This window comes from Malus domestica, chromosome 02 (assembly GCF_042453785.1).
Source record: "Malus domestica chromosome 02, GDT2T_hap1".
NCBI lineage: Eukaryota > Viridiplantae > Streptophyta > Magnoliopsida > Rosales > Rosaceae > Malus > Malus domestica.
The window spans coordinates 33567122-33588143 of record NC_091662.1 but is presented as its reverse complement, the minus strand read 5'-3'; the positions used below and the strand labels follow the sequence as shown (position 1 = coordinate 33588143).

The 21022-nt window shown below is 36.0% G+C and overlaps 2 protein-coding genes across 3 annotated transcripts; both read right to left on the bottom strand.

Annotated features, from left to right (window-relative positions):
• Nucleotides 1-2248: 2248 nt before the first annotated feature.
• Nucleotides 2249-5277, bottom strand: LOC103411062 (peptidyl-prolyl cis-trans isomerase CYP22). Its single transcript, XM_008349713.4, has 7 exons — nt 4901-5277; nt 4758-4781; nt 4549-4636; nt 4073-4165; nt 3052-3084; nt 2911-2967; nt 2249-2522 (listed from the first exon to the last, which is right to left on the bottom strand). The coding sequence occupies exons 1-7, from the start codon at nt 5068-5070 to the stop codon at nt 2412-2414; spliced, it is 576 nt and encodes a 191-aa protein (XP_008347935.2). The 5' UTR covers nt 5071-5277; the 3' UTR covers nt 2249-2411.
• A 1066-nt stretch (nt 5278-6343) lies between these two features.
• Nucleotides 6344-21022, bottom strand: LOC103411044 (protein unc-13 homolog). 2 transcript variants are annotated; one of them, XM_008349703.4, is made up of 27 exons: nt 20811-21022; nt 20566-20598; nt 20287-20462; nt 20130-20194; nt 19434-19779; nt 18836-18902; nt 18584-18737; nt 17476-17643; nt 17235-17345; nt 16325-16534; nt 14702-14803; nt 13503-13733; nt 13116-13190; nt 12680-12763; nt 11808-11990; nt 11539-11694; nt 11208-11300; nt 11008-11079; nt 10568-10685; nt 9675-9853; nt 9006-9087; nt 8755-8859; nt 8569-8675; nt 7910-7987; nt 7703-7798; nt 7218-7313; nt 6344-6694 (listed from the first exon to the last, which is right to left on the bottom strand). In XM_008349703.4, the coding sequence occupies exons 2-27, from the start codon at nt 20571-20573 to the stop codon at nt 6521-6523; spliced, it is 3336 nt and encodes a 1111-aa protein (XP_008347925.2). In that variant the 5' UTR covers nt 20574-20598; nt 20811-21022; the 3' UTR covers nt 6344-6520. The 2 variants fall into 2 exon arrangements, with proteins under 2 accessions (XP_008347925.2, XP_070673968.1); XM_070817867.1 differs by lacking the exon at nt 20811-21022 and adding an exon at nt 20639-20678.

Here is a 21022-nt window from a genome sequence, read left to right as displayed (position 1 = left end):
TCCTTCTTAGATTTTGGGATTGAATGAAGATATGAAGAAGTAAGGCTGTGGTTTTATAAGTCTACTGAAGTTCAGATTCAGCCGGCCGGCAGCCGAAACTAATGACAAAACCAGAGTTTTGAAGGTTACAAGAATTTCATCTATATTTGTTTATTAACTAAGGAACTAGTCATAGCATCTTTCTTGCCTCCCACGGTTGCTTCAGTACAAAGAACGGCTCCATCGCTGCCGAAAGGTGCTTTCAAGTTTTGGTGAACACAGCCTGGACGTTGTCTCTAAACCCTGGAAAATGCTTACGACAACTCGTTTAGGTTGACGGTTTCGATTTCATCAATAGAGTCGGATTTCTACATGCACTGGTTGTCCACTTTTATTCATCTTGTTTTATACAGAAGCCGCTTTAGGAGACCGAAAGGTGCAATCTCACAGGATCCTAAATTTTGACGGACACCAAAAAAATTTGTCATCTAATAACTATATGTAGTAATGCTATATATTACAAAATTTGTTTTTATTAGCACTTTAAAATTCTCATTGCCCACTTCTTATAAGTGTACATTATTCTTTCTAAATATAAAAATTTGGAGTGCACAATGAGATATTTAGAGTGCCAATAACAACAACCCTAAAATCAATTTTTTTCAATTTATTATATAATAATGCTATATATTCAAGTGAATCTTAAATTAGAGTTTTTGAAGTTTTTTTTTTTCTTGTTTGGTTGTCAAGATTGAACTGTTTTTATTATTTAGTGAAGGTTATATATGTTTATAGCTTTTTTTTATTGATTATTTGACGACATTTGTAAACTTACAATCAAGTTCTAAGGTTTTTTTTTTTGAAGTTATTGTTTTCTAGCATCAATACATTGTATTACTTTCTTTTAAAAAACTATCATAAAAAGATGCCCCCTTATGAATTTCGCCCTAAGCCCTCAAAGTCTTAGAGACAACCTTAGTTTTTACATATATACCGAAGAAATACAATTGTTGCTTATGTCTGTCGTTCTTAGGATGTTCATAAGCAAAAAAAGCAATTGTCTATACAACAACAACAACAACAAAATCTTTTCCCACTAAGCGGGGAAGCAATTGTCTATAACCATTTAATTTTTAGTTTTAGAATGAATCTCACTATCAATGTTCTGACTTTTTTTTATATATATAATGAATCTCACTATCAAAACATTAATTAGCCAAATTTTTAATTTTTATTAGACCTGATTCTCTTGTTAGAAAGCGAACGTCTCGTTTGGAATGAATATGTCACAATTTTTGTTTGGCCGGAATCCGAAAGGCAGAAAGAAACAGCACAGAGAAACCAGAGAGGCCTATATCTAGAGGCCACAAAGATACCAGCCGATTGTCCCATCCAAGCAATTCAAAATATATAGAGAAAGAACAGCCTAACAATATAGAAAACAAAACATTCATTTCTTTTTATATTTCATATTGGAACAACTGGAACGCGGATCTTTAAAAGAATACGGCAGCGTTTGTTGGATAGCGGTTTGGATAGGATAACTCACTGTATTGAAGGCATTTCGAAGGAAGACATAGATGATAACTTCCACAGTTCGTTCTAGTTGAAAGTTACTTGAGAAGAAAAGTTATCCTTGGCAATTCCCAAGTTAAAGGTTACTCCTTTCAATCCCATTTTGTGGGAATTTGTAAGGATAACTTTTCTTCACTAGTCCTTCAACTTGGACAAAATACAGAACTTGTCATCCATTTCTTCCGTCAAAACGTCTTCAATATAAAGAGTTATCCTATCCAAGCCAATCCTGTCTACCAAAAGCCACCTTAGTGAACAATAGAAAATGCAAACAACATAAAATTAACAAGTAATTGCCTATTTAAGAAGATGTTGGATCAAATTATCAAACATGGGGTAAGTAAAAGAATGCATAGTGGGTGGAAGGAAAACACAGAGAGGAGAGTGTGATGGTAATCCTGGGAAGTGAGGAGTGTTTACTCGAAAAGTGGCTATACCGAAACACCAAGGTTGAACGACATGACCGTTACGTTCAATAATGTAGAGAGGGTAGCAAACACAAGTTGTACGGGAAAATTTAGGAATGGGGATAACAACACATAATTATATGCAATGCAACTTAAAACAACTCGAGTAATTGAACGGAGAAAAGGGACCATGATGGCTCCTCCAAGTCAACAGGCAGATACATTAGATGAGCTATGCTTTGATGAAGTTTCTGCTTTCCAAAAACAAAATACGGTGCAACCCTAAGTTAAGATATGAACAAAAGGATCCTTCATCTTAAGTCAGAAGTCGGAACAATATACTGTATTAGAATTACACCCATAGAATGCTTTTATGGGAAAATTAAGATTCTATTGGTTACAAGAGTTTTTATAGTTAACCATCAATAAGGCTGCTTACAAACTCGGGTTTTACATCTCTCCGCATTCAGCAATAACACAGGCTAGTTTAGGGCGATTGTTGGGTCCCGTAGCCACATTCTCAATCTTCCTAACAACCAAGAGACCATCTCCAAGCACTCTCTACATAAAATTAAAAAAAATATAAAACAGTTTGTCAGTACAACCAAAAAATTGGAAGGTTAAACCTAAAACAGGTGATTTAGAGCTAAGTAATAAAAGGATAGAAGATCAGTGGAAATTCCTAGGACAACTTATGTTTGTTTGCATGCTCACAGGTGTGTGGAATTTTGGTTCCTAGAATCATTTTACGAAAAAAATTTCGTAGCACAAAATGACTTGTATCTGCTCAGGATAAGTATTATCAAATTTTCATTCTGGATGGATGCATGGTAATACTTATTATGTTTTTGGCAACTAAATAACGAATCTCTTTGATAAAAATCAGGTGACTCGTATGTTTGAGAAATATAATGCATTATTGACAGTAGAGAGAAGGATCATAGCGTACCCCGAACACAACATGTTTATTGTCAAGCCAGTCACATTTCGCGCACGTGATAAAGAACTGAAGTGCAAAAGCAAACAAACATTAGTCACATCTCTGTGTGTGTAATAAGAGAGAACAAAAGAGAGACAGTTTTGTTTTAACCTGGCTCCCATTTGTATTTGGTCCACTATTTGCCTGAAAAGGAGCAAAAGATTATATCAATTCAGTATCAAGAGTACAATCTTATGTTGGAACTGAAAAATAGATCTGTGTCTCTATTTGTATGTGCATGTGTAAAAGTTCCTGTTTCGGACAGGATCCTCGGCCATTTGTGCGGCCAATCAAAGCATAAAATCTTACAAGAAGTAACAAATAATACAGTGCTAATACAGCTTATTAATTTTGCGCGTAGACCTATAGGTTAATGGGCATTGGAAATCCCATCAATTCCCCTTCTTCTTTCCCTGTTCTAAATGAACATTGCAGCAACCTATAGAAAGGTTGAGGTTTACAACAAAAAAAAAAGGACTGAGAAATACTCCTGTGCACGTATCAACACATTATCTCTTTACCTCTTACACATCTTACAATGTGTTCAGAAGCAAGCAACTAGTTAATTAGTAATGGATACATATCCATGAAGAAGGATATGAAGGACTCTCAACATGTTAGTTACACTACAGAAACAATCGAAACTCATACCAGAAAACAAGGAATGCTGATGTGATATGCTAATATTGCTCTTCAAAAATTGGATCTTCAGTTTTGACAGACTCGCCCAAAATCAAAGGCTGGTGAGACTTTAAACTCCAAACTCACTCACATCAGTAAACCAATGCCGATGAGACCTTGACATAAAAGGACCAATCACTAGCACTATGAACTATACTGCCTAAGAAAAGATGAAAAGTATAAAAGCTCATCATTGTATAGAATTCTTCAGTGACCTATGCACATTTAGAAGCAATCAATTTCACATCTTAAACCACACATAAATTTAACTAGAAACTAATCTTTTGTATCTCCATGAACAAATTTGTTGCACTGAAGGACTAAATAAAAAGCTTTACCCATTTTCAATTCTCCACATAAAAGAGATTCAAGTGTACATGAAGGTAAGGTAAAGCAAACAAATGTTCACAGAAAATTATTGAATACTAAAAGCAAACATGAAAATGCATACCATTGACAATAGGCCGGGACCAGTGTGTTTGGCATCAAAAGTCTCATCATCAAACTTAAGTCCATAGATGGAAACACATCCACTACCATCACCCTGCAAAGAAAGATCTTCAATATAAGAATATTGCAACAACAAGAGGAAGAAAGTTTGAGCATTATGAAAATAGAGCAGTTTCCTTCTTTATCCGCAGATTCCTCACAATAATGTTTTTCATAAGAACGAAGAAGATTATTGTAAGCAGTGTTATGCATTGAATAGATATGATTGGGGCAGAAGTTGCACACTGAATATATTACACGAAGAACACAGTTAAAAACAATCTCCATTGAAAACGACTACCTAGCCGATATATAAGTATGATCATTCATATTCAGAAAATGGTAACAAACCCAAAATTCCATCAGCTTTCCCTCCTAAAGAATCCGAAACGGCATCCGTAACAAAAGTAGATACTTGTTGAAGAAAAAAGTAAAAACCTTGAGAAAATCACCAGCTTGAATCATGAAATCCTTAATCACCCTGTGGAACTGGCACCCCTTGTACCCAACTGGCAATCCAGCTTTTCTGCCAATTTACAATATCCAATTCAAATAATTTATTTACAAAATCCAAAAAATTAGTAAAAATCAAAATCCCCAAACTTGAAGAGAATGAAATAATGGGTTTGGCCTTTGGGGCTGGCTACCTGTACTCGCCGGTGCAGAATTGCCTGGAACAAGAAAAGAGAAGACAAGCAAGCTGAATCAGGAAGGAACGACGGCGTCTTAAACGATGAAGGGGATGACAAAAGAGGAATAGTAACAGAAAGGGAAAACGAGGGGAAAATGCCTGAAATTCTCGGCGGTTTTGGGGGCGATATCGGCGAAGAGCTCCATCTTGATGCGACCGGCGGGGATGGTACCGATGGTGATGTCGAAGAAGACGACTGGGTTTTTAGGGTTTGGAGGCCGTAGATGCCACTCCACTCCTCCGCCTGCGTTCCCTCCACCTGATGCCATTGAAATTGATCCAAAAAAAGCTGAGAGAAAGGAATCTCAGTGCTTTCTAGGGTTTAATCAAGGGTTTTAGGGAGGGATGATTCAAAATCCGATAGCGCCATTGTTATTTACACTTCTTTTTTTTTTTTACAAAAAGGCTAATTGCATGAAAATATTTTTGCTCACCACCTGAAGCTGAAGCTGATCACCTTATCTATAATCTTTTTTATTTTTTATTTTTTTTATCAAACCTTATCAATAAACTTTAGATGATTTTAAAGAGGCGAGATTTGTATATAATTAAAATACACTACAAAATCTCTTCAATTCTCCCTAATTTCTCAACTTTTTTAAATTCTTAAAAATCAATTTCTAATTAAATGCACATGTAATGTTATAAACTTCTTTAAAATCCTAATTGAATACACCCGGATTTCTAAAGATTTTAATAAACTATCTTAAAATTCTAATTGAATACACCTTGAATTTTAAAGAATCACTTAAAATAATGATTGAATACCCCTAGATTCATTAAAAGAATTAAAATCCTTCAAAATCCCAATTGAATACACCCCCTAAATTGTGAGATTTGTGTAGTGGATAGATATAACTTTTAAAATCTAAACTTATTCAATGATGATAAATAAGATAGTGACCGTTACTAGCACGTAAGAGCTTTGAGCAAAAATGTAACCAATTACATGTACACCGTCTCAAATTCAACTCGAGTCTTGGTGTAAGTGTGTTATAAGTGAGTTGTGCCGTCTTAACCTGTAATTGCCAATGAATTGTTGCACGTCAGGATTAATTAATGTAGGGATTTAGAAATGTTACACAATTAGGTTGGTTTGTTGTAAAAGTGAGCTTAGTTTGGGAATTGATGTTGAAATGTATAGAGGGAATGATAAAAAGCGTTTTTAATTAGCATAGAGATATAAAACATGTGTTCGAATAAAATTTTCTGATATATTTATGAGTGACTTGTGAGCATTTTTAATTGTCTACAAATGGCTATTAAGGCTCAGAGATAGAATTATAAAACAACCAAATCTTATCCCGCTAAATAAGATCAGATGTATGAATTCTAGAACGCAATTGCACCTAGTTTTGCACCAAGTCTTTCTTTAGCTCCAACTCCGTGATATGTTCAGAGAAACTAGTATTTGAAACCCGAGGCGTACATTCCTGCAAAGTTACTCCTTCCACCGGGAATGATTGTAATGTAGACAACAAGTGCATTGCGTTCTATTTGCTTCAAATACACGTTTTCTTTTCATATCTTAAAAGGGAAAGATTTAGGAATCCCAAAAAATACAGATTTAATATGTAAAATAGCTCTTATTACATGTTCATAAGTTACATAAACAAAGATAGAAACAATGAACTAATTACACAAACAAATTTCTAAAACAATACAAATTTTACCGCTTTACATTCCAAAGAGGACTTTTCTGAAGAGCAAAGATAATCCCTACGCCGCGGACTTGGGTATCTTGTACTGTTTCTTGAGGAATTGAGAGGCCTCCGAATCACCTCTATGACATAATATTCTCAATAGGGTCTTAGAATCAGCCCCTAGTTTGCTTCTACCACCCCGAGCTTCCGGGCCACTGGAAGACCTCAAGTCGTCGATCAGTTCTCGAGTCTGTAAACAGAACGAGTAGAAAGAAAAAGAACCCATAAAACAAAATGGACATCAGACCTCTTATAATTAGTTCAATGTTATCCACCAAAGCAACCAAGACAGTCGGACATTATCACGACCAAAATCAGTTCTGCGAGTATTGTGTGCTTGTGTATGCGTGTGTTCGAGCTACAGTTTATGCTCGACAAAGAGATCGTTGTTGGTTCCTCTACTCCGTTACCTTGGGAGTATTCATGCCTTGCATAAGCTTTTATTTCCAGTAATGCGAATAATGTGTGGTTCGTTCTATGGTTCATAAACACTGGTTATTTCTCTCTTTCACCACTTTTCTCTTTAGTTCGTAACAAACCAACTTGTTCAAATCAAAGCAAGAGGAATATCAAAAATTGAAATTAAAAACGACAACTGTCTAGATGTAAATTTTGCATTTTAACCCTTATTCCTATTGGCAATAGAATAGTATAATGCCTGAAATAATCTGATTCACTTGTGAATTTTCAACCAGAGAAAACGATGAACTAACCTCGTAGCTGTGCAACTTTACTACATCCCGAACACGTGATACCTGATTCTCAACAACTCCTCGCGGAAGGCCATCTCCTCCCGAGATGAAAAACTCCTGTTTTACATCCACAATGACGCAAATTAAGAGCCTGTATACAAATTTGAAAGTCTATCTATCTGGATTAAAAAAAGATTTCATTCTTGATGGGTATTAAATAGTTGGCCTATATTCTAACAGTCAATGCTTTTTAAGTATGGTGATAAACCAAAATAAAAAAGTTTAATGGTATTAAGAAGCAAATCTGAGAACTAATCCCTACAATGACAACCTCAAAATACAGGTTGATTCAGTTGGGCCAGGCCCTCTAATGGTGAGGGGTTGTCCCCATGTGAGGAGTGTTAATAACTGTTTGCCCACAATCTAACAGCTTAAACTTTTGAGAATAAGGGTCAACCAATAAACATTCACCACTTCCGATATTCAAAGAGGCAAAAAGCAGGTACCTTGAGGACCTCCAAGTCTTCTTCTAATAGCTTTGCATCTCCCACTGAGAAAATTCGTGATGGGCCACCATCTAATAGAACGCGGAGTAAACCATCCTGGTAAAACATCCACAAAAATAAATAAATAAATAAACATTCCAGTGAAATATAAATATCTTACAGGATTTTTGACAGATTTGTTCAAAGAAGCCAGGGTGTGGAGGATACCAGTGTTGCCTGAAGGAGACTTGTCACAATGCGATCCCTGAGTGGTTCCACAATTATAGCACATAGTTGACTAAGTTCCTGCAATAGTTGTCTTAGACATCAATTAAAAAATTACATGGATACAGAATTGAAAGGAAACTAATAACTGAAGAATAACACTTAAAAGGCGAATCGAGAAAAATACACAGATCACTCTTTTTTTTCGTTCTTCTGAAACGTTAGCAATATGTTTAAACAACCGCTAAAATTATTCAACTCTACCAAGGTAGGTTAAAGGAGGGTAGTCAAAATTGACCATGGTGAATATCCAATTTTGATGTGGTGCGAGCATGATTCATATCATCACTAACCTCCAACACAAAAGCTATGTCATGTTGACTGTGCCACATCCCAACTACAACTATTACTTGAACCTATTATTCAAGTTGATGGATCTTTCACATGAGATTTAGCTCAAACCACCCAGGGCACCCTCGATTTAATGGTTAGACTGTGCTACCATTATGCACATGACAAAATTAGTAAGTGGACTTACAAACAATTTAGGTGATAGGGATTGAGAGGAGGTAAAATTCATAATGGGTGGCACATAAATGATATGCAACGTGACGGATACCTCATAAAAATAGAATATAGTTTCCAAAAGGGATAAATCTGACCGTATCAAGTGGTTCATACACTGCTTCGAACCTCGAAAGAGAAACACTTGGTTTATATAAATTGTCAATAAACGGTTCCCTCAAATCCCAGAAGATAATTTTAGTTCCTGCAACAAAAGTTGGTACATTAATAAGTGTTCTCTAGTTTTCCCAGGAATAGGACATTAAATAACGAAATTCTTGTACCAGTGAACTCGCAAATTCGATCTATAGCAGCATTTATATCTTTTCTACTGCCATCAAACGTGTCCTTTTGGGTGAAACTTTTTGACTTCTCATCTATGGATTTCTCTACAAAGTTAAAAAAATACAGTCAATATATCAGCCCTCAGAGAGATTGCGAGTAAATAATAGCATATGCATTCCTCAACCTAAACTCTTGTAATTGGAAAGATTTCAAACAGGTATAAAGTTATAAACCACTTTTTTACACATACTGATAAGTTTTTGGCGGGGCTTCTTCTTCGTCCAGCGCTCCCAAATGCTATCTTCCAACTTATTCAACTGACTGATTGCATACTGTGAAAAGCACAAATAAAACCAGATTGTTTTAGATAATCATATTGGCAATCAAATGCCTATGCAGAATAAAGAATATGGTAAACAAACAAATTTAAACAAAATAGACGTGGTGTGAGAAAACGAGATGACCATCAAATATGGATGCAACTAAAGGTCTTTAGCATATTATTATAACAGAGTGCCATCACATCCATATGAAACTTAGGTCTCATAAGCATCCATGTTTTTACTGGAAAAGAATACAACTATTTCTAAAGCCAGCTCTGATATGAATGTAGACTGGCCAGTGCTTCAGTAAGTTACTAGAGAGAGATCACTTCAATTCAATTTTGATCTGTGCACTAGTACAGAAAATATCAAAGAATGGCACGCATTATCAGCATTTAAAGAATCACATATATATAACTAATCATCTTCTAACTTAGGCGGCGTACAATATAAGAACATAAACATTATAAGTTCACAGGACACCTAGAAGAGATATGCTTGGTTGCATTTCATACTAATATATCATCAAGAAATTCCATGAGAGAGAGAGAGAGAGAGAGCAGGTTCTTAACGAAAAAAGCTAAACCTGAACTTACATAAAGTGTATTTAACTGCACACAAAGGGTTGGAGTCGTTCTAAAACTAATTTCAGTAGACCTTCTCTCATCAGGCAGCCTAGGATCAAATAGTTCCTTCTTTACAAAAGCCTTTATTCCAGCTTCCTTCCTGTATCTTGTAAGAATGGGCACTGGTGGAATTAAATCCTCCTTAGTAGCTGCATGACCAAAATCAAAAATTAAGGTCTATGTGGGTAGAATATGGGTAGACAACAAGAAATAAAAAGGACAAAAACCATTTGTAGCATGTAGAGAAGAATGAAAATTCTTGTTAGCTTAATATACACAGTTGACCATTACTGGTAATCAGACTTTGGTAGTTGGAGTCCCGGGTTTGAAACCACATGACCCACTTCTTTGTTCACTTGCAAGGTCCACGTGAAGAAGGGTTTAGCTTCACGTGCATGATGGGTTGCATGCGAAGAAGGGTTTAGCTTCATATTTAGTGTTAACTCATTCCTTAACAGCTTAAGTTTTTGGGGTCCAGTGGTAACAAATAAATGTGTCAATAATATCCACCAAGAAAATCAATTAGAGATCAATTCTCAATACGGCCAGATAAACAATTTTTGCCAAGGGAATACAAACGACATAGAGTAAGGGAAATATGGAAGTTTTCAGAACTGTGACAACACACCATGACCAATTTAGAACCGTACTACTGACCCCTACTGGATGATATAATCACAAGGGAGCACAGGACTTAACCTACAACCTTTGTGATGTGGGAAAAAAGAAAAAAGAGAAAAGGGTCGAGGGCAAACCAAGAGCTAGGATCTCTATGAAATTTTCTTAACTCTTGCAAATTCTGAAGACAAATTCTGTTTTCTTTTTCCTTTTTTGTATATTTAGTTCTCACAAATAGCACCTACCCAACTTGTCAATGACGAGATTAGCAAACACTTGAAACGCATTGTCAACTCCACGAAACAAACCACTCAATTCTGTAGGCCTCATTGGAACCTTGAGATCAAAAAATTGGTCAACAGTCTGCACAAAGAGATGTTTACAAGGAAACACATCAGTATTGTTAGAGGTTATTGTTAGAGGTAACTGACGAGTGCTAGAAACAAATAATACATTTGAATGCCAATCCAACGAGTACATCCAAACAATAAAGAAACTGATTTATCACTATTCACTAAGTGTATGATATGTTTGTTATATGTATACATGTCACATATGTACTAAGTTAAATTAGATGGCGTCCAATAGGAATAACTGACAATATTGTCAACTACCAACAATATTATAACTGATCTATCCCTAAAATGACTTTTTTTTTCTTATACCCAAAAGAACAACGTCATACCTCCTCCACAATCCTAAATACTTCAACAATTGAACTCCCATGCCGCTGTTGAGGTGAAATTGGGTCCCACCTCTGTAAAATGATGCAAATGAATATTTAGAAACTCAACAGAGAAACAACTAAGTAAGGAATGCAGGTTTTCCAGATAAGAACAAAAGATACGCTAAATAAATAAATAAGGATAAAACTGTAACTTTCACCTCCTGCTGAATAGCCCGTTCAACCCAACCTAAGATCCTTCCAAGTTGCGAATTGACCCAACGCATCACCAATGTTCCAGATATAGATTCAATCTAGAAAGATATAAGAAGCTTAATAAGAAGATGGTAAGAAGCAATGCAACTAATGCTGCATGGTAAACCTGAATTTGTTTGCATCTTTGTAATTATTCAGCTTTAACTTCGTGGAATCAAGTCTATATTCCAATTGTGCACATCCATGACTATACACTATCAGAATAAGCTCACATTAAATTTTGAAACTAAAAAGAAATAAGGAAAATAAGTAATGTAAGAAAATTGAGTCACTCACCTCGTATGGAGCTAGTTTCCTACAGAATACATCAGCAGTTTCCTCTCCACAAGCAGACGTAATAAGTTCCATAATGTATTGCTCAAGGCTGTCAGCTGCTGGAAATACAGATACTACATCTTCTGTCAGATGTTCAGCAGCCCGAAGAAAAGGTTTCTGAAATAAGACATCAGTACTAAGTTCCCCTCATCCACCTAAAAGAATACTGTATTATGGACAAAATATATGTAAAATGTAATTCACATTAAGAAACAGCATATAAGCTTTACCAACTTGTTGCCATAAATCCTATGAAGGAGTGAGGCTGAGACAGCAGTTGCTTGTGGATGCCTCTGGGATAAAATTGGCATGAACATGGTTGCATCTTTTTTCAAAAGTTTCTTCGTCTCTTCAGCAAGCAATGCCAAAGGATGTTCATGCTTTAATTCTGATTTATCAACAGAATGTAAGATCTGCACGACGAGAAAAATTTCGAAAAGGAAAACTTAAAGCGATGTTTCAGCACAAAGTCTTTAATGAAAAGTTGTCTATATCATCATTGAACTTCAAGGGTTATCAACGGGTATAGTGTGCAGTGTGCTCATCGTTATATTATATATGCATATGAGTTCAATGAAGAGTGTGACCATCAGATAAATTGTGTACTGTGCGCTAAACAGACTTAACCACAACAAAACACGACAGTCTGTTATATCCACAACTTAAATGCTTTCAGGGGAAACTTAGTTCACCAGATTAACAACCAATGAAACATAGCAACTGCAGACTCTCTTACTGCTTCATAATAAGAACAAACATCAAGCCCGATCCCCAATGTACAAAATAAGAGCAATGGGGGAAAAAGATGATTCACACTCTCTTCAGATTGACATAAAATGCACCAATGAGGAGAGATGCAAATAAAAGGACTTTGCTTTCCTGTTCTAATACCATGATAATTGTTGGTCTACGAAAGTTCCAAAAGCTTATGTCTTTAGAATATGATCCCAAGTAATTTTCATTTTTATCTTCTAGCACCTCTTACCAAACAAGAAGTCCATTGCCTAGCTTCCCCTTATTAAATTTAGTTTGTTTGAAATATTAAGCTTTTCTAATATACTTTGTCAGCCAACAATCCTATTAAATCAACTTTAACACTTACCCTTGTAAATGCATTCTTAATAGAAGATGATACATATAATTCTATCTGATCTTCATCTGTGTTGGACGTGGATTGAAGAATTGCCTGTCAAAAAAGAAATTCAGCGTTAAAAAGTTTACAAGTTGACATTACATTTGAATTTTTGTGTCATTTTTATTAAAATAAGAGGGAAAAAAAACCAGATATTGCAATTGGGGAAAAATAAATTTCATCACTCAAGAAAAATAACTTCAAAAAGTTGGAAAGTCAAAATAGTTTTATTCTATAAAAACCATGGTTGGCTTCTCGTCATGTCACCAATTGGTGAAAGTGGTGGGTCCCACCACTTCAACTAACACCTTGGCGGTGACAACGAAGTTTCTCCCCACTGATGAGAAGCCAAGAATTATTCTCTAATATAAGTCAAGCACATAGTTTCTTTTGAGTCTACACATACTGCTTCGGGTTCCTCCAACAGCAGCCTCCGAGCAATCATCGCAACTGCTACTATATTCTCCATCAAACCTGGCACCTATAATGTACATGAGAAGCTTAAGAGAATTGAGTTGCAAAACTAGGAGAATTCCTTGGTAAAAGTGACTAAAAGTAGAAAAAAGCTGCATAAAGTATATGCATGAGCAATTGAGCATACATAATACATCATGCAAGCAGTGAATGGGCACAACGCATATGATAGTTATTTCCACAATAGTAAAAGAGCAAGCATAGTAGCATACACAGATTAAAAATAACTATTCAACAAAAGCTAGCATCGGCACAACAAAAAATCAAATTAAGCACAAGGACCACACCCAAGTATAACAGTTCTAGGATTTTAGCCTACCTCAGCAAAGTGCAGATGGTAATCTCCTAATTGCTTATCAGCCCACTTCTGAATTGGCAATAAGAATGACTGTAAGAAAGATAAATCTTGATGCCCCTGATCCCCTTCAACTCTACAATGCAAACTCTTCAAGTGTGACCTCTCCTGTGGTCCCCGTTGTTCCTTCAATGGTATTTTCTTTAACTGTTCAATGGCATGTTGTAAAATTCCTTGATCGCTAGTAATAACATGCTGTGATCACAGAACCAATATAAACTGTGAACGGTGATGATATTAACTAACAAGAATTTTCTAATTGAACTTCCACAAAATATTGATGAGAACAAACAAAAAGGAAACAGAAGAAATAGAAAGAACAAAACTGGCTGAAAAGAAACCCAGAATTGAAATTAATACACAATTTTTGTAGAACGGAGCGACTAAAAGAAGATTAGTGGTTAGATATTTGACATAATAGCATGCTGACACAAGAAGCCGCTGATGAAAGACATTCCAGTGACTCCACTATGAGCATCTTTATAATTGAAACCATCTAAAAACATGCATGAATTTATGTCACTATATGACATATATGTAGTACACTTCTGTTCCCCAAGATAAGAGTTACCAGCTCAAAAGTACAAGAAGAAATGTCAATTTGTTAAAAAACAAAGCTGATATCTATTACCAGTGCCATTCAATGCAAGTTCAACTCTTCAAGATGCTCTAGGTATACAATTTTAAAATGTAAGAAATACATTGAAGTTTCCCAAGATATGGATTGTCTGCAGCATGGATTTGAGGTTCATGGGATGGGGAAAGAGTGCCTTCCTTTGTGTAACTCATAGGCCTATTGGTCCGAAGGGCCTCGAACTAAAGGAAAATTATCATCAACATGATATATAACTGTATATGGTATCTGCATACCGCACATACGTATCTCTGTGTGTGTTTGTATATGAGAGAGAGAGAGAGAGAGAGAGAGAGAGAGAGGGAGAGAGAGTCCTTTGTTTGTAAAGTCCATATCCTCTAGTGAATGTATGAAAGACAACATTTTTTTAGAATATAGATAATAACTGTAACAGTATGAGACATGTCAATCGTACCCTCCAATCTCCATCACAAATGAAGTTATAAACAAATACATTATATAAGAAAAAAAATCATTTTAGGGACTATAGGTCCATGCAAATAGAAAATAAATCTTGTGGCCTTTATACCTGACGGAACAAGACCCATGCATAGCAGGTGCAATGAATGGTCTCCGTGATTCCTAAAACACGCCACGTCGACTTCACAAGCTCGAGTATTTCTTCTACTTCCTGAAAATAAAGATGGGCTAGAGACTATGAGAGACAGAGAAAAAGCCTAGCTTCTGTGTTCATCGTAAATTTCATATCTGGTGACTTGAGTATTTACAACTGGAGACAGCATACAATGGACAAACGGCTATTATTGATTTTGATGTTCGAGTAATAAAGAGTCTAAGGTTAAAACAATTTTCATATTGAGTCTTCAGTTATGAGCTGAGTTTTGACTTTTTTTTCCTCACATTGGCGGTACCAGAATTTCATAAATCAGGGAGAACTTTATAATTAGTATTTATCAATTCTTTTGAGTCCAGAAATTCCTCAGATGCAGGAGTGCTGGGAATTAAATAGCTCCCTGTGTTTAACTGTGTTTAAGAAGTAGTTACTTTAACTAGATAATAATTTTATTACATCTACCTTGGTCTAAGAATCTATAATTTAGTCAACTGTGTACTTAGGAGAGGTGATAGGCACTCTAAAATAGTCATCCCGCACTCCTCCCTGACAAGAACATATGAGATAAATTCCACTTAAGAGGAATGCAGTATGACTGATTTGGAGTGCCAATAAGAATGCCTTGACACTATTTGAACTTTACGTGTATTCTATCTCTTTCTCTGTATGCTGTTCATCTTGCTAGAACAAACCTGATTTTTCTCTTTTATCATCCCTTCAAGATTGTAACTCTTTTTCCTTTATTACCAAGTAAAACCCTTTATAGCAACATTCCACAATATTACTATGAATGGGTGCTAGAACTCTGAAAGCATCCTTCTATGGTGTCCATCAGTTTCAACCATCAAGATTCGACCTTTTCATTAATAAAACCTTTGAACCTTTCTTTCTACAGTTCCAAGCCTTGAATCTATAATTGTTATAATTGTTTTGACCCTAACACGGTAGCACCCACCACATAACTGGAAGGTTACATTTCCTAGATTACCCTACATCACTATCCAGGAAAGCAAATTACAACTATTTTGCTGTACAACTTCTGAAATCTGATTGGGATACCAAGTTGACACTGAAAGCATGCAAAAAATCCAATTTTCCAAGAATAAGCTAAATGTCATAGGTTAACTCTTTGGTTTTTTTTTTTTTTTTTTTCTCAAAAGATAAGAGTATAAATGCATGGGAGGGAGGGATGAAGACAAAATGTTGGTGAAATCATATTTGAAATGAAAACAAAAAACTTAAAGCAATTCAAAATAGTTGTTATTTCACACATTCTCCTGCATTTATCCCTTCTTCCTTCTTCCTCCCTCCCTCCTTTCTAACATTCATTTCCTCTTTATATTTAACTGAAAAAGAACCAAGACCAAATGCAGGAGTGTTACCAAATGAGCGCAGGTATCAGTTAAATTCAGAATTTCAAACAGAATGGAGATCTTAACCCAACTCCAGAAAGCTTCTAAAACCCAACCAATCAAGCAGAAAGTGACTTGGCAACATAGATGAAAGCACTTCTTTTGTAGAATTAAATCCTCCTTTTACGGAGTCATGTTGCCATAGCCAAGAACAAAAAGTACTAACCTCAGTCAGCTTTCCCTCGTCCAACATATCAAAGACACTGAGAAGCAGTTTCTCATATAGTCTAACATTCAAGTGATAACCATCTGCCCAGTGGCATACTTCACCAGTTAAGTCACCACGAGCAGGCCTCTCAGCAAGTGGAGTGGCAATCTCTCGAAGAGATCTCAAGCATTCCATTCGTTGGAGTTCACCCGTGGATGGTGGAAGTGACTGCAATCAAAAGAGAAGGAAAACAGGAAAATGAAAAACAAAACAGATTCATTAAACACTAGCAGAAAGCAATAAATTATATCATGAATACTCCAAAAAGGTATAAGGGAGTATACAAACAAGGCAAAAGAATAATGTATCTTTCAATTTTACTTTACATATTATAAAAACTAAAAAGTAAAAGATTTTTAAGGAACTCAGCCAAATCTCTACATCTTCTTTACCTCTCTAGGAACAAGTCAGAGCCTTCAGCAGAATGTATAAATTCAATTGACCAATTGATAGTTTATGAATGTGGCCAACCAGAAAGGCTTCTAATCTAACAACTGGCTGATTTAAGGCAAGAGAACTCCTTTTTATGGAAGAAAATCGTTAAAACTCCATTTTATCAACTCAACCTTTCAAACCAGTGATACCAAAATAATACCTTAAAATGATGGCTTAGGCATGTTTCGGTTTAGAATTTAGGGTTACTGAAGGAAGTGAGTTGTGTGTTGGGCTTGCTACTGTGGGTATGGGAGCAATTTTGGAACACATGTTGGGTTTTCTAAGAAAAAGATGAGAGTTTTAATTAAAAAATGTAGTGTACTTAGAATGCGGGGTGAACTATGGGTTCAAACTTCAAATAGAAAACTTAAATTTTAATTTCTAATTTCGTGATAGAGGGCATTGCAACCATTCAGAAAGACATAAGACGCACCTCTGATTCTTCAATCTTTGCTAACAGAATCCTAAACTCACTCGCTTTGCGTCCAGACTCCCCAAATCCAACAGCAGGGAAGTTAAGAAGCCCCTCCTCCAATATATTCAACTGTGACAAAAAAAAGAGAGAATTTCTTAATTTGGAAGTCAGATATGGTCACCCCCGTCCAATTTCACCAAATAGGACCAATAAAACGTATCAACAGAAAATGAAAGAGATTGTAAGGAATAGAACTTACCTGCCTATTCTGCCACCGTATATACGCCTTCTTGTCAGAGAATTCTGTTCGTGAAATACAGCATAAAAGTTCCAGAGGAACTAGTAAGGTATCCATTCTTTTTCCCACTTTTCCTGCTAGGGCATTAAGCAGCCCTTGTCTAGTCCTGATGTCCATTGCCTCAGATATCTGCATCCGTAAGTATGGCCAATGAGAACAAAAAGAAATACAGTTCAGCAGGACAGCATAAAGAACCATATCAGCAACCAGCAGGATTTCAAAAATCCCTCAGGCTGATGCCATATAAACTACAATCCAAATTAATGAGCTACAGATAGGGTCACTTAAAGAGGAATACATTCAGTACGCTACGTACCCAAGTATGGAAAGAAAAAACCGATCCTCTTAACAACTTTTACAGTACATAGCAGCTCAAAGTGATGGCCACCAATGTATACAAGATTAACTTATGCACGTACCTTATCTAATTACTGGCCCACTCAAAATATAATTATACATCACAAGTGCTAGGAACTAGCAGAACCAGATGATAATATGGTCCACACTCCATAGAACTGAGAAGCTTGTATATGATACTAGCAGTATTAACCCTCCAGCTTAAAGAAAAACATTCCATAAAGTCCTTCGTGCTTACATAGTTCTTAACTACTCTACCGGGCTTGTTTAGTGCACAGGACTGAAGTGTACAATTTCAGTCCGATGCTATTGTACTATTTTGCATTGTCTTAACCTTACTACTATCTGGTGGTACTGTACAGAACTAAGTGGCCAAATAAGCTGTACTGTGTTACGTATTGTACCATATTAGAGTACAAACAGGACTAACATAAAATATGTTTATAAAAATATTTTATAATTAGAAAACAAATATGCCCGCAAACATATTTGTAGCTACCATTAATAAACATCATTCATTTCTAATTCTTATCTAACACCGTCTATGTGATAGCCTCATAAAGAACTTCTCAAAATCCATACGCCAATTGCCTATCTGATTGGGATGATGGAAGAGTTCCATCTTAGCTATCTCAACTTTAAATGGAGAGGAAATAAAAAAGGAAACAGACTGGTAATGCATCCTTTTGAAAAGTAAACGACTAGTAAATACCTCCATTTGAACACGCATAGTCTCCAATAACCCAACCAATCCAGGGGCTCGTTGAGACTGACTCAAAGCATTTTCATTTCTACTTCGTCCAAGTTTCCTCATCAGCTTGGACCTTTTGTCTTTCTTTTTCTCTTTTGAAGGCACAATGAGACCCCTGTTCAGACAAGAGAGGGCAAGCATGGATGGTGTCATAACAGAACATTCAAGGCATTACAAAGTATTTGCAGACCAAATAAGAAACTGAAAGTATACCCTGAAGCACCAGCACATGCCAAAAGGACTTCATATGCAGTTTCACGGAGACCATCTTCTGTGATAGCTGAAAAAGAAGGAAAAGAAGAAAAAATATTAAGACAACCATGTCATGTTTCAATTTTCATCAGTCAACATAGGAGCTGGGAATGCAATCTTTGCTGTTGCCACATGATTCATGGGCTATCTAGAAAAAGCAGACAGATCTGTCTGAACAGTACACCTGTCGGTTACTCTATAGTCTATAGACTATACATCTTTAGTACTTCCCAATTTTTCTAATTTCTAACAAATGTATCCAAATTTCAATGAAAGTTATAAACAAATAGTGGTGTACAGATTGGTAGTAGTTATAGATTGAAATATAGCCAAGGCCGTAACACATGTTTTCACTCTTGAGAAATATGTGAATTAAGAATGCCTGTATGATTGATTATTACACCATATAAGTATAACAATCTAACAGAAATTTGGCAAAAATGTCAAATATTGAATTATGGGTATACATGCACGTGCATTTAGTGTTCCGGCTATTTTGCACCTTGGCTCCACACAACACTAAAAGCATCATATCCACCTTGGCTTAAAAATCTAGTACCTGTCTTAAAAGGAGGCAATCCAAGAGCAAGATCAGCAGCATCATTTCGTGTCCTTCGTGAAATGAGGACACTATCAGCCTCATCGATATCATCATCCTCAAAATCCTCAATATCATCTACCGTAAGTTCTTGAACTTGTGTAGAGTTAAAAGATTCTGATTTTGACACACTTAATGCAACCGGAGATGAGTCAAGATCAGGAACAGATGATATGACACTTGGAGGCGGCACGATAATAGGAGGCGGCACAAATTCAGGAACAGGTGGCGGTGCCCTTTTTGGAGGAGAACCAGAAAAGTCAGGATTCGTAACCAAAAAGAACTCGCCAGCAGAACCTGTATTGTTCTGGTAAAGTGGAAATAATCAACAGAAAACATAAAATAAGCAAACAAATTAACAGAAACACAAGGAAATGAACATGACAATAGGCAGAAGATTACTGATTAGGAATTTTTATGAATATCCCAATCCAAATTACAAAAGAAAATAAACTAATATCTGAGTTACATATTTAACCACAACCCAAAAAAGATAAGTAAAAGCAGAGGAGCTACAGATGACCATTTAAATGGGAATTATACATGCATGACGGGTCTTAATTTGCGACCAGATTCAAATCCTGAACCTAAAAAGAAAAAATATCCACTAATTTGAACGAGAATAACTCACTAAATCATGTCATAAATTGCACATACCATTTGTGGTAAACCAGTATGGTCATGGTAGTCCCTAATAGCTTCCGAAAGCTCAAGCATTCCACCTGCATTGTCAAAATCGTCAGCGTGTGCAAACAAAGAAACTCCAACGAAAAATACAACTCAAAATCGACAATAAATAAACGCAAGACACCACCTTTCTTAGCACAATTGATCACATAATCAACACTAACTTGGTCTAGATCCACATCATCGAGCGTAACCGCACCGGGAGGCATTATAACCTTCTTTATCAAGCTACCGGCAAGTATAAAATCAAGAAGTATTCGCCTGTCGCGGCGAAACCGCTGTAAAAGCTCCACCGCATTTTCCCTGCATTCCATCATCAAATCGAAGTTCATTTCTATTGATTTCAGCTCAAACAAAAAATACAATTAAAATTTTCCAAAAAATTAATTAGTCAAACAACACTTACTCTTCCATCTCGAAACGATTGCAATTATGCTACCTGAGAAAAAAAAATCTCGAAAAGATTGCAATTATGCTACCAGAGAAAAAAAATCTCGAAACGATTGCAATTATGCTACCCGAGAAAAAAAAAACACAAAAAACAATAAAACTGAAGCTTTACACAGAGTTGCGTAGTTTGCTCTGTTTGGCAAGCAAGAAAATGAGAGAAAATTTGATCGAACACAAAGACGAAACTCTTTTTTTTTTTACCTCAATTTTCTCGGCAACCAAACATGAATTAGAGCATTGAGTTTGTTGTTTGAGTGAGAAAGAGTGAGAGAGTCAAAGGCGGAGCTGAGAGGAAAGGAAGTGAAACGGCGTAGTTTGACTGCGGTTGAGTTGGGATGGTGAAGCTTGAAAGAGAGGAAAAACAAAAATCCCAGTTGGATGAGATTTGGATCTCAAAAGCCTTTTTTTAATCA